This window comes from Apaloderma vittatum, unplaced genomic scaffold (assembly GCF_000703405.1).
Source record: "Apaloderma vittatum isolate BGI_N311 unplaced genomic scaffold, ASM70340v1 scaffold38124, whole genome shotgun sequence".
Classification (NCBI taxonomy): Eukaryota; Metazoa; Chordata; class Aves; order Trogoniformes; family Trogonidae; genus Apaloderma; species Apaloderma vittatum.
The window spans coordinates 14,866-30,371 of record NW_009712787.1 but is presented as its reverse complement, the minus strand read 5'-3'; the positions used below and the strand labels follow the sequence as shown (position 1 = coordinate 30,371).

Sequence of the window (15,506 nt, the reverse complement as noted above, 5' to 3'; positions counted from 1 at the left end):
TTACAGCGGTGAATTCCCCTTAAGAAAGGCTTTATGTGCCCCCTGGCAGATTTGTTCGTGTGCAGCTCTCCAGGGCACAATCAGGCAGTAAGACCTACCTTCAGACCTGACCCTTTAAAACGTTGACGCGGGGACCTGCCATCTAACCGGGCGGTTTAGCTGCTGGGACCAGGCACACACTTGTGGGTGATCGGCTTCATAAGCCTTAGCAGGTCTGAGGCGTGAGGATGTGGCTTACTTGGTTTTTGTTTGATTTTTGTTAGTAGTGTGGCAGTATTGATGCGGAAATTCCAGCAGTCCTACTGAAAGCTATGGGGCTTGCATGAAATCTTAAATTCAAGGAGATTACATGTTTCCTTTTACTCCCTAGGCATCTAGGCAGGCATCGGGTATCCCTGGGCTGACTCCAACTGATGAAAAGTAAGTGAGTTCCATCTCCACATTGATCAAATTCAGCATTGGCAGAGGGTGCTGTTCATGACTGGATGCCCTCTTTGTGTTCCTCAGGGATGGCAACCTGCCAGATATCATTGCCAGCAGCAGTCTGCATGAGTTCCTGGTGAACCTTCATGAAAAATATGGCCCACTGGTCTCTTTCTGGTTTGGAAGGCGTCTTGTTGTCAGCCTTGGCTCCATAGATCTCCTGAAACAACATATTAACCCCAACCGGTTGTGTAAGTGTCCTTTGCTCTGTCTTTGAGTCCTGTCTGTTCCTTCTGGCCTTGCTGGGTATCCTATGTCAAAGGGAGCTGGGGTTTCATTCTAAGTAGAAAGAAAATTAGACATAGTTTGGAGCTGACGTGGTGGTTCAGATATGTCTTTGGTCTTGCAAATTGGACTTGAATGTGAATGACCAAGAGTTACTGCTATTCGGTGACCATCAAGAAATTAGTGTGCTTGTGTCTTTTATTAGTATGCTATTGTGTCTCTTGTTAATGTGGTGTTAGTATGCTTATGTCTCCCTACAGGCAACTGTTTATGGAAAGCATCATGCTCATTAGTTTGAAACAGCAAGGTGAAGATCCTGTAGCCACTTGGAGTACATTTTGAAAGCAGCCTGAAATACAGTTTAAGAGGGGGAACTTTGCTGAATTAAGTCTGAAAACAGCTGTGCTAGTTTGTGATAGCTCCCTTGTATGGTTCAGTGTGGAGATTTTTTAAGTATTATTTGAACAAGTTCTTTAACTTTTATTTTTCTAAGGTGTGTGGAATTTTGTGCTGAAAACCTTTAGTGATCTTCCAGTCTTGGAAGTGGTCAGTGGTGCTGAGTCGACCATCTTAGTTCTGGGAGGGTATTTAAATTTATGGTGTGAGCCTCTTAGGTGGGTGTTTTGCTTCCTGAGGTGATCACACACAAGAACTCAGTTGATATTTGGGTTTAAACTCTTGTTTTTCCAGTTTTCATCTAGCTAGGTTGAATGAGGTAATGGTTGCATACCTCTGACCTGACCCTGTAGGTTGTCTTTAAGCACAGGCAGATATCTCAGCATCACTTTATGCTGGGGTCGTGATGGGTAAACTTCTTGTACAGTTGCCAGAGAGACTCAAAGCAAACAGTGACAACCTGAGGAAGGAGTGGGAGTTAATGAAAATCAGCAAGACATGGAGGATGGCAGAAAGTGGAAACACACCCTGAAAGGTCTGAATGCACTCAAGTGTGTTTGGGGGAAACAGAGGAGTCGGTGGTGACGGCCCCCTGGGCAGGCAGGTTCTCAGAAATGTACTGAATTTGAGAGTACCCAAATACTGGAGAAAAACAAATACAGTGCCTGGGTTTAGATGCAGGAAATAAAGTGACTCAGGCAGCTACAGATTGGTCTGGCATCCTGCTATGCCAAGGGCTAAACATATTTTTTAGTGGTGGGGGTAAATAGGAAATGCATGCCATGCTTCTTTGGTAATTAGACAGGGAAAGTAATAGAACTGTTTCTGTCAGAATTTCAGTTTAGAATTTGCTTGGATAGCACTGGAGCTGCTGGGATATGATAAATTAAGCTGGAGGTAATGGGATATGATAAATGAAAGGCAACAAAGCTGGATTGTGTTGGGAAAGTGGAATGCTGGATTGGGGAGGTGAAATACTCCCACTTGTGTTAGCAGCCTGCCCTGATGATACCGTGTTGTCACCCCTTGTTAACATAGGGAAGCAGAGTGAGATGGGTACCCCTGTGGGCTGGGGTAGCAGAAACGGGAAGGAGAGGAGCAAAAGCAGGCTGCATTAATTGCCTGCAGGATGACACAACCGTGGGAAAAAAGAAAAGGCTACACTGAGTTGTGTATTTTCTGTAAAGAGCAGTAAGTGTCCAGGCTATTGCACAAGATGAAGATGAGCAGACCTAGAATCCTGTGTACGGCTCTGACTTCTGTACTCGGGCATGGTTGTGAATAAAGCAAGTGCAAAGAAAGACTGCCAGTGCTCTCTGAGGAGTGGGGAGTCTGTTCTGCAGGAGGGGCCAGGGAAAGTGTGTTCAGCCCAGCAGAAGGAGGACTTTATGGGGGGATCCTCATAAGGCAGCAGGCTTAAGAAGGAGGGTTCTCATGGTCTGTACTGAACCCAGGCCTGAAAAAGCAGTGATATTAGTTGTATCAGTGCTTTTCTTTCAGCACCGATGCTTGTCAGAAGTGCTCAAACTTTATTAGAGGTGAGAAATCTTATTGATTGTTTCTCCTGGAGCTTTGAGGTATAACAACACATAGTAGCTGAGTGGCTGTAGCAAAACGTTTCCTGTGCCATTATCCTGGTGCGTGGGAATAGGTGTTTTGGTAGCTCTCAGCCACAAAGGGGCTGCAGGAATCTTGCAGTTTTATTGGAGACCTGGTCTTGTCCATATCTCTTCTGTGCACACAGTGCTGTGGGGCAGGAGACAGCCCACTGTTGACTGGGTTATATCCAACTACTGACTCTCCATCCCCACCTGAAAACCCTTGCCATGTGACTCCGCAGTCTGCTGGAGTACCTGAGGCCAGAGCTGCTCTTCACAGGTGCCTGCTTGTTGGTTTCCAAGTTTGAGATGTAGCTCTTGGTTTAGCTCTGAGTAGCATAAAAAGGCTCCTCTCGTCTCAAGTGTGTGTCACAGGTGTGGACAAACTTCTTGGAAAGAGGGAGAGGTGCTGTAGTGCATCTTTCATGAGAGCCTTGAAGTTGAACTAATTGTAGTCATAGTTATTAACAGATTGCCGAAGCCTGGAGACTGTTTTTCCTCATGCTTAAAGCAATGTTTGAAGTTGCTATATTTTTGTGGCCTCTTAAAGCTTGGATGAGATTAATTTGCGAGGAGAACTCAAAGGAAGTAAAATTTTGCTGCTGATAGTGGTGATTCCTGTGGGAGGCTGGCTCTGGGGAAGCAGCCCAGGCCTGCAAAAGGTGTGGATGTGAAGAAGGTTGGCTAATTCAGGATTGCCAGGAGCAGTGGGTTCAGATGCCCACTTGGAAAACTCCCATGAGTCAGTGCCACCTTATGGACTAGAACAATGCATGAAGCTTATTGAATGCTGGAGATGGAGCTATGGGTCCTGGCCCATTCGAGCAGCACAGCTTCATTGCTATTCTGTGTGCATTTGTATGTACTCTGCAGCTTCAGAGGTCCTTTCCACCTCTGATGTTCAGTTCTGACTGGCATCTGTTTCAGCTATCCAGAGTTAGATCAGCTCTCTATATTTACTTACAGTGGTGTCCAAGACAGCGCTCTAAGAGTCTTAGGATGAGGGTGACGGTTGCCTTGTAAGAGGAAGCAACATGTGAAGTTTTTATATGCTTCACTAGGAGGACCGAATATGTGACCCTGGAGAGGTTTTCAAGATTAGGTCGAAGAAAGAAGTCCTGGAGGTGCCTCCTGCTGGCAAGACAGAGCTCTGTCTCCCAGAGGCAGTTTGTGCTCTGTGGAGTCACTAGCCTCCCATAGCTGTGGAGAAACGGCCATTTACCAAATACTGCGAGGCAGGGCCAGCTCTCAGTAAAGAGCAGCCTGGGCTCTGCAGTCCCGAGTTCACAACAGTGAGCGTGGCATGGGACGACCAGTTTACGCTAGAGACAAAAAACCAGAGCTTGTGGCTGATCCAGCGGTTTTCTTTCATATGCACCAAACTTTGCAGTTCCTGCTAGTGATGGTGCTAAGCATTCTCTGGTCTCTCCAAATGCATCTGCTTGCCAGATGTGCTATGCAGGCTTTACCACCAGCCACGTGTCTTTCTGGCTGCCCCAGTACCGTGCCTAGCCCTGCCAGAGCCAGTCAACAGGGAATCGTGGCATGAATAGCAGCAGCCACTCCACAGCAAAGAACCTTTGAGGAGGAATTGTCAGCAGCAGCTAGAGTCACGTAACAGCCTGCTCCACATGGAGAGCTGCAGGTACCATCTGCTGTACTAAAAGACACATGCACATACTCCCCATCATTCAAAGTGGCAAAGAAGGTGAGATGTACAGCTTAAAAACATTGGAAGGGAAATGATGTGAGAGAAGAGCATTTAGGAAAGTTTACCATATTCATGCCTCTGGCCTCATGATCTGCTTTTGTATCATTAGATAGTAAGTCCTCTGTGGGTGGGAATTGTCTGTTCTCCTGTGTTTGTCCAGCAGCATAATGAGGCCATGATTTCTGCTGGGAGTGCTAGATACGTCCACAGTTGATAGAGTCACACGTGTCTAGCCCAGGCTTGATGTTTTCTGATGCCTCAGAGGTTTCACTCTCCATCTGGGAGAAACAGCAGACTGTGATAAACAGTGAAAATATCCCTCTTGAAAAAACCCTGATTGCTGCTTTCAGCAGTTCCATAAAGATTGTGCCAGTACTGCAAGAATCACAGAAGAGTTTACAGAAAGGGTGTATGCCATGCTTTATGGCACAATTTTGCATTGACACCTAATATACTTTAGCAAATTTATTAATTAGAGGCCTCTGGTGGTGAAATTCAGAGTTAAAAATCTAATTGAAGTAGATATGGAAGATGGAGTTTTTGCCTAGTTTATGCACTGTTGCAAGTGTCTGTGAGGAAGGAAGATGGAAAGTAAGGTGATTAGAAGTAGAAAGTATTCTGTAGCTTCATGGGGTACTGTTTTCTATAAGAGCTTCTCTGCTGGAGGCAGCCCTGGCTGAGAGAGGTAGGCGTTGGTTTGGAAAGAGCTCATCAGCAGGGAACTCAGTGCATGCAAAAGAAATCATGCAGGAGCGGTAGGGTGTCACATGAGGTTTGCTGAGGCTGTGAAGCAAAGTAAGGAGTGCAGAGAGCAACTGCTGTCACAGTCTGTCACGCAAGCTTATATATCTTGCATGCATAGTCGTGGTCAGGGCAGGAGGGTGCACCAGCTGTCAAGGGGCAATGTGCTAGAGGGGCTGCAGATCAGGTTGGAGAAGGGGAAGGAGCATGCCATGCTCAGTGGTGTCACCAAGTCAATGGCACAACCAGCTGGAAACTGGCAAGCTGGGAACAAGCTTGCAAGGCATCATTATTAGTGAAGAATTACTTGGCAGAGCCAGCAGGGTCCAGACCTGATCACAGTATAGTTCCATGCAGCAGAGAAGAGACCTTATGATGTCCCAGCCCACACTGACCAAGAGAAGCTTGATGCCCCAAAGAGACTGTTTCTGGGAGAAGAAGCCGTGCCCTGCTCACTGCCCAGAAGTAGCAGCACTCAAAGAGGTTGCTGTTTTCATCATCCCTGTGTGGTGTGGCTGCCTGACTTTCGAATGGTGTTTCCTTTATTTGCTTTCAGTGGATCCCTTTGAGACAATGCTGAAGTCCCTCTTGAGGTACCAGTCCAGCCTGAACGGGGATACAGGGGAGAGCCACATGAGGAGAAAGCTATATGAAAATGGTGTGACCAAATCCTTGCAAAGTAACTTTGCTCTCATCCAGAAGGTGCGTAACTGGCTTTGTACTGCAGGGAAGACCTCTGTGCCTCACAGGGAAAAGTTCAATGAGAATGATCACTAGGAAAAAGGAGCTGCATTCAAATTAGTGCTGCAACTATAAGCGTCTGAGACAGCAAACAGTCTCTGCCTGTTCAAGCACGATGTCAGTATTTGGTTTCTCTTAGCTCCAGTGCGTTAGAGGGAAGGGCTGAGTTTGGTGACTTTTTATGTGAAGATATCAGATGCAGTTAAAGATACTGGAGCATCTGGATTCTAGGTTTATTTCCCAGGGCAGGAGAGAGGTGCAAGGAACCAGCTATTGGGACCACAAACAAGTGAAGAACTGTTCTGTTGACTCAGTCCAGCAGCCAGAATATAATCTATTTTCACAGTCCAGAGCTACTAATATTAAAGGTTTTAAGGTTTCTTTTGTGACAGAGGGAACAAGAGAGGAGGACAGGACTGCCTTGTTGGAGGAAGAGCTTATGAAGAGGGGGTAGATTTGAGGCTTAAATGTTAGAGTTTAAGTTAACAACGGGAGGAAGCTCTGGAAAGAATGTAGCTTCACGCTCTAGCTATGAAAGTGTGGTCTGCCTTAGGAACTGGGTCGGTATGTCTCCACAGTATGTTTGGTAAATAGGCTGCTGATATTACTGCCAACTAATGGTTCCTTCTCTCTCAAGCTGTCAGAAGAGTTGCTAGCCAAATGGCTCTCCCTCCCTGAGGCACAACACGTGCCGCTCTGCCAGCACATGCTGGGCTTTGCCATGAAGTCTGTCACGCAGATAGCTATGGGCAGCAGCTTTGAAGATGACCGGGAAGTCATTCGATTCCGCAGGTACCATGATGCAGTAAGTGTCACGAAGAACCAGGAAATATGCTTTTATATTTTTCCATGCCAACAGCACACAGCTTATGTCTTTGTACAGTTTAGTGCAAGCTACTGCTGAGACTTTAACATGAAGTTATCATTAAGCTTAGGAATTTGAGGGTTCTTCCTCAGTTGTCCTAAGCTGAAACTATCAAAAAGATAGTGCTGATCCTGCTGTCATTAGTCTGAGCTGTTTCTAAAGGATCTGTGGGCATCAAGAACCCAAATCCAATGGCAATTGGTAGGAGAGTGTTTAGTACCTACATCGGTTAAACTCCACTGTGAATGCCAGTGGAGATTCTCCTTTTCAAAGATGGTTGGAAGGCTCTGTAACATTGTGGAGGAATGAAAATCTGAGGAGGTCCTAATCTGTGGCCACATCTGGAGATGTTAAGTCTGCTGGTGAGAGGGTGGGAAAGAAACAGTTTCATCTCCCATTCAATATTCCCATGCCTTTTCCCCTACAGTTGTAATTAGAGTTGTTTTATTGCAACTCACTTTCAGCTGTCATAGACGTAGTATCTGGAATGGGACATAGTGTGCTAAAGCGGAGACCAATTCCTTATTCACAGGAAATCTTCATTTTATTCGGTGTTTTCATTTTCCTGAATAGGGAAGAATGGAAGAGTCCCAGCAGTCTCAGCCTGTGGTGAGTGATGGTACTCTTCTCTCTGTCCTTCTTTCAGATCTGGTCGGAGATTGGGAAGGGTTTCTTGGATGGGTCCCTTGACAAAAACATGACTAGGAAGAAGCTCTACAAAGATGGTAGGTTCTTCCCAAAATCACAGTCTTCCTACCACTCTGATTAGTATTTAGAGGTAGCTAGCATATGAAACCACTTGATTTGCCCAACTGTCTTAACTTTTCTGCGGAGTTGGTCATCATGCTATCCAGATGTGTCCTCTTTATGCAAGAATAAGATCATTGCTTTGGAGTTGAGTGACAAGCCTGCCATTGTGTGAGAGGTTTGCAGAACTAGAACTCTAGTTCCAAGGTCCAGTTCTATGGTTTGTCCAGTCTGGAGAATGATAGAGAATACTGGGAAATATCAGTGTGCCTGTTCCCTTCCTGTTCTCTTCTCTAGCATCCACTTTTGGCCTGTCTTGGAGGCAGGCAACTGTATAGGTGGAGGCAGATGGAGCCACTTGGTTTGGCCTGTATAGTCATTGTTACGATGCACCATTTGGTGAATGTGCTGCCAGACAGTTGCTCACAGGCCAGAAGACACAAGTACAGAGATGCTGCTTTGATGGATACCTTCCACGTGATAGCCTTTCGTGTGCTATTGCAAGGTAACATGATTTTCAGGTCTTTTAGGGCAGTGCTTTTATTCAAAACAAAAGTTGCTTCTATCTAGCACTGAGAGTTTGCTTGTAAATCCTCCAAACCCAGTGTTTCCTTCTTTATGTTGCTGGTTCTGTGGCTTTCAGATCCTAAGGACAACTACTGCCCCATTAAAATGGGTTCTACCATGGGCACTTGTTCAGGACAGTTCCTGAGTTTTGTGATAGGATGATGCATTAGGACACGATTTCACAAACTCCAGATAGTGAGGCTTTGTGTTTAAGTGTTGCTGGCCTGTCAATGCAGAGAGGAGGGAGGAAGAGTCATTCTAAGATTAAGGGGCTGAACTGGGCCTTGCTAAATCAGATTTCAGATCCAACTTTTGCTCCATGTTCCCCAGTTAGTCTTGAGTAGGTCATTTAAATCAGACAGTAAATGGCATCTAGGTCCCTAACTCTCCTTGGTTCCCACAGCAGCCATCAGGGGTTAGGGACCCAAGTATTTTCAGATGTGTGGACTCTGGCAAAATCCTCCTACATTTTCCCCACCTTTCTCTCTCTGTCTATGCAGACTCTTTAGTCCAGAGCCATCTTCTTGCACCAGGCTTTTAGAACCTCTAGCAAAAGGGACACCATCAGTGGCTGGAGGTGCTGTAACAGTTCAGTAACTATAATTCTACAGGCCATGGAACTAGTGTTACCTGGCTCTAACATTTTTTACGGGGGCTGATTAAACATGTTCTTTGATGGTTCAAGACTTCCGCTTATGTCATTTGAGCTCATAGAGTCCATGTCTCAGTTATACTGGTATGGGTGGCTTTCTATAGGCAACCTGTCTTACTTGGTTCCAGCATTTGCAGCTAAATTTGGAGATACTGCTTTCCAAATTGATGGTAACATGTAACAGAGACTGCTTCTGTTAAGTGGGCCCAGCAGGGACAGCTGGTTTGAAAATCTGCTCAAGGGGATAGATTTGCTTCTCTGCAGCACACAGGATGACCAGGTTTTAAAATAAACATTTCTTTTTACTTCCAAAGCTCTGATGGAGATGGAATCCACCTTAACGAAAGTTACAAAGGAGCGCCGAGGCAGATCATTCAACAGACATGTCTTTATAGACACCTTGTTGCAGGGGAGCCTCAGTGACCAGCAGGTCTGTGCAGCTGTTTACGTCATTACACAGTAGTGGAGGTGTGCAAGATGGGCAGCTCATTACACTGTAGTCTTTAATTAATTTCAATTCGTGCATCTTAGGTCAGATTCATTACTAAAGCAGGGTTTCTTGTTTTCTTCTCCGCTTCTGCAGTGTGAAATTGCATTAGACTTTGGTAGCGTTCCTCTGCCGCCACTTCATTGCTATTTTTATTAAGCAGAAGTATGTTAGTGTTAAGCATGTCTCATGTGCCATTCCAGTGGAAGTCCCATAAAGAGTTCAGTCCATGTCTTTTAGGTGTGCTTCCTGCTCTCTGCACTAAAGAGATTTTATGTGCTTCAGTGCACTGTGCCACTTCTTTTTTATCTTTGCAGTCTTACAAACTTCATTCTCTGAAATAGATTTTATTTCATAGATTCTGGAAGATGCGATGATTTTCTCTCTGGCAGGATGCATAATCACTGCTAACTGTAAGTACAGATTGTGGGTAACTTTCCATTCTTACACTCAGCTGTCTCAAACTATGTGATGACATGAGACTTATTCTAGCCTAATAAAAAATATATTCAGCATTCTCTTTCTCCTGAGCTAGATGTATAGTAGAAGCTAATTTTTACATCAGACTATTGACAAAGCCTCGCAGCTAGTTAGTTGAAACTAAGCTGTGTTTGACAACCTTCCCAGTCTTTTGTTGAACCTTAGAATTTCTTCCTGTTGCTTTTCATTTGCACTCTAACCTCAGCCACCTTATGCTAAATTTAGTGAAAAAGCACGAAAAAATGTAAGCCACAAAGGTCATGTTGTAAAACAGGTTCTGGCATGTGGGAATGAAACGAGAGCAGAGTGCTGTTATCTGACTGTCTGCTTTGAATTTCTGGAGGATAGATGTGTTCCCTGTATGAAAGACTTTCAGAGGAGCTACTTTGAGATTTGTGCAAAGATTGTGGGGAAAAAAAAACCCACAACCAAAACAAACAAATAGAAATACAAACAGGAGTTGTGTAAAATCTCTTTAAGATGGGGGATGATTAGCAGGACCCACGTCTCCGTCAGTGGAGCTGGGACTTCGAAGAAAACCTCCCAGATGCAGCTGGATGTCAAAGAATGTGGAAGGTAAATTTGGCAACTATGATAATACTCTCCCCAGAGAACATTCTCTCCAGGTACTCCAGGAAGACTGTCGTTTTAAGGGGCTTGACTCCTTGGGGATTCCAGATAGTTCTCATGAATACACAGTTTGGAGTGGTAGAAACATTTCCTCGTAGCTTTAGGGCAACTGCATCCTACACGCTTATTTCTTATGCAAGGTTTCTATTTCACTCTGCTGTTGAAGATGTCCCTTGACTACCTCACTAAAGAGATGCAGGGGAGACAAGTGCTGGCCAGCCTGCTGAGAAGGGCTGTGCTGTTCTTGTTGCTCCCTGTCAGGAGCAGTCACCTGAGGTGGGCTGGAGAAGCCCCCTAAATAACGGAGTTTTCTGATGCTTTGGACAAACCAGCCTTTCATTTGCATGGTTGGTCTAATAACCCTGGTTCCCTAGGATTTTCTGGGCTATGTGGTCCCTTCTCTGAATTCCCAGGAGGCTGAATGGCTCAGTCTCCTGCACAGCTCCCTGAGCTCCTCAAAGCAGTGGAAAGAATTCTAGCTTGCAGGGCCTCTTGTTGCACAGGAGTTCAGACTCCACTCGTGCCGCTGAATACAGAATCAGTACAGCCAGCTGCGAACAGAGGTCACCCTTTTCTGGGTCAAAAAGTAATGTTTCAAATACAGAAAGTAAGAAAACTGAATGCAGTTTGGGAAGGATGAATTTTCCGAGCGCAGTCTTGTCTTGATTTCTTCCCCAGTGTGTACCTGGGCAGTCTATTTCCTGACAACCTCGGAAGATGTTCAGCAGAATCTGTACAAGGAGATGGAGCGCGTTTTGGGGAAGGGACCAATTACACATGAGAAGATCGAGCAGCTCAGGTGGGTCCCATGGAAGGAACTGCAGAAGAGGTTGTCTGGTGATGGGAACAGGGGCTGTATGTGCTGGAGCCCGATGCCCAGCCTCCACTGGGCCAGGAGGAGGCATCCAAAAGCTACTCTCTTCTTTTTTTTCTTGAAGGATGACTTGCAGCTCAGAGAGAATCTGCTCTAGGGCTCCAGATATGGGGACCAAGCTGCTGTCTTCATGGTGCCTGTAGGAAGCCCCTTCAGGTTGATTGGCAGAGAGCACAGAACGAGTGCCCTGGCTACCAGGCCAAAATTTGTTTGTTGACCGTCTTGTTTGGGTTCTGCCCTAGTTTTCCAAAAGTAGAGATAATGAGTCATTTTAATGGTTGGATTTATCTTAGATATATATAGGGAAAGCATGGAATAATCTTTTCAAAAGGCCACAGAACAAGGATGATGACTAGTCAATAGTGTGCCTTTATTTTTTGCTCATTTATTAGTGCACCTGGGTGCATTTTGTATTTGAACTAGCATTACAGTTTCAGTAAGGAAGTATTGAGTATGTGAGTTTCTTGTTGCTTCTTGTATGAGTGAGAGGTCCAGGAAAAGGGCTGGTGTGTTTATGCTTTTCAGCAGATTTAGTTTGTTTTAAAATCTGAAAAAAGTGTAGTGAAGAAAAATTTTCATAACCTTCCCTAAAAGCTGATAGCGAAATTTCATGCTTCTTGCAAATGTGCTGGGACTCTGTCCTAGGGGAAAAAAAAAAAAGTACTGCCTCAGTGTGGCTTGAGACAGCTGCAGGAACAGACTGTGACCCTAAATGTAGCAGGTGACTCAACTCTCCTCTCCTAGCTGCCACTAGTACATGGACAAGCTTCTCTCTGGGAGCGTTAAACTAACCAAGTCTTACTGGTTCCAGATACTGTCGGCAAGTCCTGTGTGAGACAGTGCGAACAGCAAAGCTCACTCCTGTTGCTGCACAGCTGCAGGAGCTGGAGGGCAGAGTCGACCAACATACTATCCCCAAAGAGGTAGGGCAGTACTGGGAGCCACTCTTCTTTCCTGGATGGGAATTTACCAATACCTCCTATTCCCCTGGAGGGATGAGGCAAAAAGACCATTTCTTTTGACACTGTTGAACCTGAGCAGCTGCTCTGTCATCTGGAAGTACAGTTTAGCTCAACGTTTGCCTTGCAGTTCTTCTGTGGGAGAGGCTCTGGCAATTCATGTTCTCTTGCTGAGATTTTCTTCTGGTTCTGGGCTCACCAGGGAAGAATCATCTTTTGAAGGGGCTTGTGGGCTTGGTTGTGCATAAAAGATCTTGATCTGAGGTCTGATCGTATCACCTGTATTTCCCACGCAAAGTGGTACCTTCTGTTGCAGAGGATAGTGTGGTTCATACATACATTCCAGCAAGAGTAGAAGAATGGGATCAGACCCTCTCTACCTCCTAACAGCTGAAGCATGGGCCTTGGAAGTTAAAATCCTAATATCTGGGCATGGATTATGGGAATCTGTAGGTGAATATAGCTTATCTTTTTAATCCACCTAATAAATATGAGTAGTCTACAGCAGGGCTGCATTGATGTCTGTAATTGTGCGTTTCTTCCTGCTCTGACATACACATCCTAATTTTTTTTGCAGACACTTGTGCTTTATGCTCTTGGTGTGATGCTGCAGGATAGTTCATCTTGGCCATCACCGTACAAGTATGTAGATTCAAGACTTTTATTGCAACAAATTCCTTTCCTTTTAAAAATTAATACTCTTTAGATCGTATAGCACAGTCTGTTGCGCTGCAGAGCATGCTTTATGCAGATTTTAGAGATGAAAAGGAGTCTGTAAGAAAATCAGTTTACAAAGCTATGGTTTGCTTGTCTCCATGGGTGGGATTTTGGGGCAATTCAAGTCATGACCCTCCCATGGTCCAGTCTGCATGTGCCTGTGTCTTTGTGTTAGTCATTGATAAAAACGTTTTTTACAGACACACAGCTTCCTGGCAAATGCTGCTAAATTCTTTTTAAGGTTTTCTGTGAGAGAAAAACAGTGATTTGAATGACTTTGGAATCAACTGCTGTCATCGTAAAACTGATGCAAGGGAGGAAATTTCAGTCTTAGGTTTTGGTTTTTTAGGGGAGCGAAAGGCTACCTCTTTACTTCTCTCTGTGAAAACAAAACTAGGTCCAGGCTAGTATCACAGAGGTTAAAGACAAAAATAGCTCTAGCTTCCTGTGGCCTCCAGACGACAAATATTAACATGTATCTGACTTACTTCATTTGGGCTGGGAAAAAAATGTGGGTCAGTTATTCTAGACAGAGAGGACAGATGAAATTTAGGAGAAAGAACAGAGCCTTTAGAACAGCACTTGTCCTCTCCTGCAAGTGTAGCTCTTACAAAACGGTCGGGCATTGATGCACCAATGGGCCAACATATTGGCAGGGTCTGCCCGCTAGGAAAGGACACCACTGTGCTTAGAGAGGGTTTGCTGGGTGGGGCAGCGAGGACTGCTATGAGCGCAGTGGGCTTAATTCAAGGAGAAGGAGGTTGAGGTTTAGCCTAAGGTAGATGTGTATTTCTGTGATGGAGACAGGAGATCAGCTCTTTGTGATCCTTTCCCCTACCTTCTGTACGAAAACACTGTGTGTGGTTGTTTGTCCTCCCTATTGTTTTGCTAAGCAGCTGCATTTTCTTTTCTGTAATTTGCCACTTCAGGGGGAATGTAAGTTTGATGCTGCTTTTACTGAGGGTCAGCACCCACATACTCTTTCACTTTGATAAAAGCCGAGCTTTGATGTTTAGGGAAGGAGCCAAAGACTTGAAGTATAAGCAGAAGGGTTTAGCAGAAAGTGTAAGAGAATTGCCTTCCATCCGTCAAATTTCCTGTTTGTTTTTTTCTTTTATATTTAAATTGAATTGTATTTTATTAGTCTCCCTGCTGGTAGTTGATTATGGGAATCTTGTTTTAACTCATGCCAGCCCTGGATAATAGTTTCCTCACAGCCTCCACCATCCTAATGCTGGAAACCACTTTTCTCACTTGAATGAGTCACCAGCTTCCCTCCCCCAGTACATACATACACACACCAGCTGCTTGAAGAGAAGGGTGAGGAACAAGGAGAAAAGGGAAATATTTTTGGAAGTGAGAGAGGAAGGGACACATGGGAGAGAGAGGGAGACAAATCAGATTGTGGAGGGGAATAGGGGGCATATAGGAGCATCAGCTCAGCTGTGTACTCAAGCTAAATGCTCACTGCTGAGAGATAATGCATATTAGTTCCAGTCCTGTGTCATGCTAACTCAGTTTATCAGCATTTTGACCAAGCTGGGACACAGCTGACCATCTGGGAACATAGGGGGAGTGGATGCACAATTGCCTTCATATATCTGTGTGGGATTAGCCAGCATGATTTAGAGAGAGCATATTAGTGAGATTCTCTGTTTTGATGTCAGTTTCTTGCTCATGGGTGTGTGCACCTGTGTCTGGGGAGAGGATCCGGTAGCCGCAGAAAGCCTCAGTGTATTTTATTTTCCACAGGTTTGACCCAGAGAGATTCAGTGAGGAATCGGACATGAAAAACCTCTCCTTGTTAGGTTTTTCAGGAAGCCAGGAGTGCCCAGAGTTGAGGTGAGCGTAAGGAAGGCGGTCTTTGTGTGTCTCTGTGGCAGATAGAAGAGGAGGTGCTTTCAGCCTCTTCCTGTTACTGCTGAGACAATCTGTCCAAGCTGGCAGTTGTCCTTTGGCAGATTTACATCACAGCAAGGTTTTTATTCTTTTGTCCTGCCTCTTCCCTCAGGTTTGCCTATATGGTGGCTACAGTTCTGCTGAGTGTCCTGGTAAGGAAACTGTATCTTCACCCAGTGAAAGGACAAGTCATGGAGACCAAATATGAGCTGGTAACCTCACCAAAGGAGGAAGCCTGGATAACAGTGTCTAAGAGAAGCTAAGAGCAAGCAAAACAAGGGGCTAAAAGTGCCAGCCAGCCATGAAGTTCTGAGCAAGGATCTTAGGGGGAGTCATGCTGGCACTGCACTGACTCAGCCAAGGAATTTTGCATCCAGATTTTGTTACCTTCCACATTGTTAACCACATACCTCTCTTTTGGTACTTTTTCTAACTCAACCAGTAGTCATATTAAAGTAGATTTAATCTGTATGCCTTTTTTACATTTGCTTTTGGGTCTCTGGCCAAACCATTGCAAAGGAAGCAACAAGACCTTGCGGTGGTGTATGTATGAACTACTGGGTGTCAGCTAGTCAAAGACCAGACCTCTGGTTAATCCAGCCCCTTTCCAACAGCAACCAGAGCTGAAGAAGAGTGCATCTCTTACCCACTGGAATGCTTCTTCATGGGTCCTAGCTAGGTGAGACCTTAGAGATACAAGGACAAAGCCTTTCTCTATGTGTAGATATTTTTAT

At 45.0% G+C, this 15,506-nt stretch overlaps 1 protein-coding gene across 1 annotated transcript; it reads left to right on the top strand.

The window, feature by feature from the left end:
• Positions 1-144: 144 nt before the first annotated feature.
• LOC104268363 (cytochrome P450 20A1) lies at positions 145-15,243 on the top strand (the record flags this gene model as incomplete). The annotated part of the gene is given in 14 exon segments (XM_009868112.1): positions 145-203; positions 205-258; positions 371-420; positions 508-674; positions 5,711-5,856; positions 6,533-6,700; positions 7,407-7,485; positions 9,041-9,156; positions 9,572-9,626; positions 11,002-11,122; positions 12,009-12,120; positions 12,734-12,798; positions 14,626-14,715; positions 14,885-15,243. Coding segments are annotated over 14 exon segments (1,433 nt in total), but the record flags the coding sequence as incomplete, so codon positions are not given.
• Between the last annotated feature and the right edge of the window lie 263 nt (positions 15,244-15,506).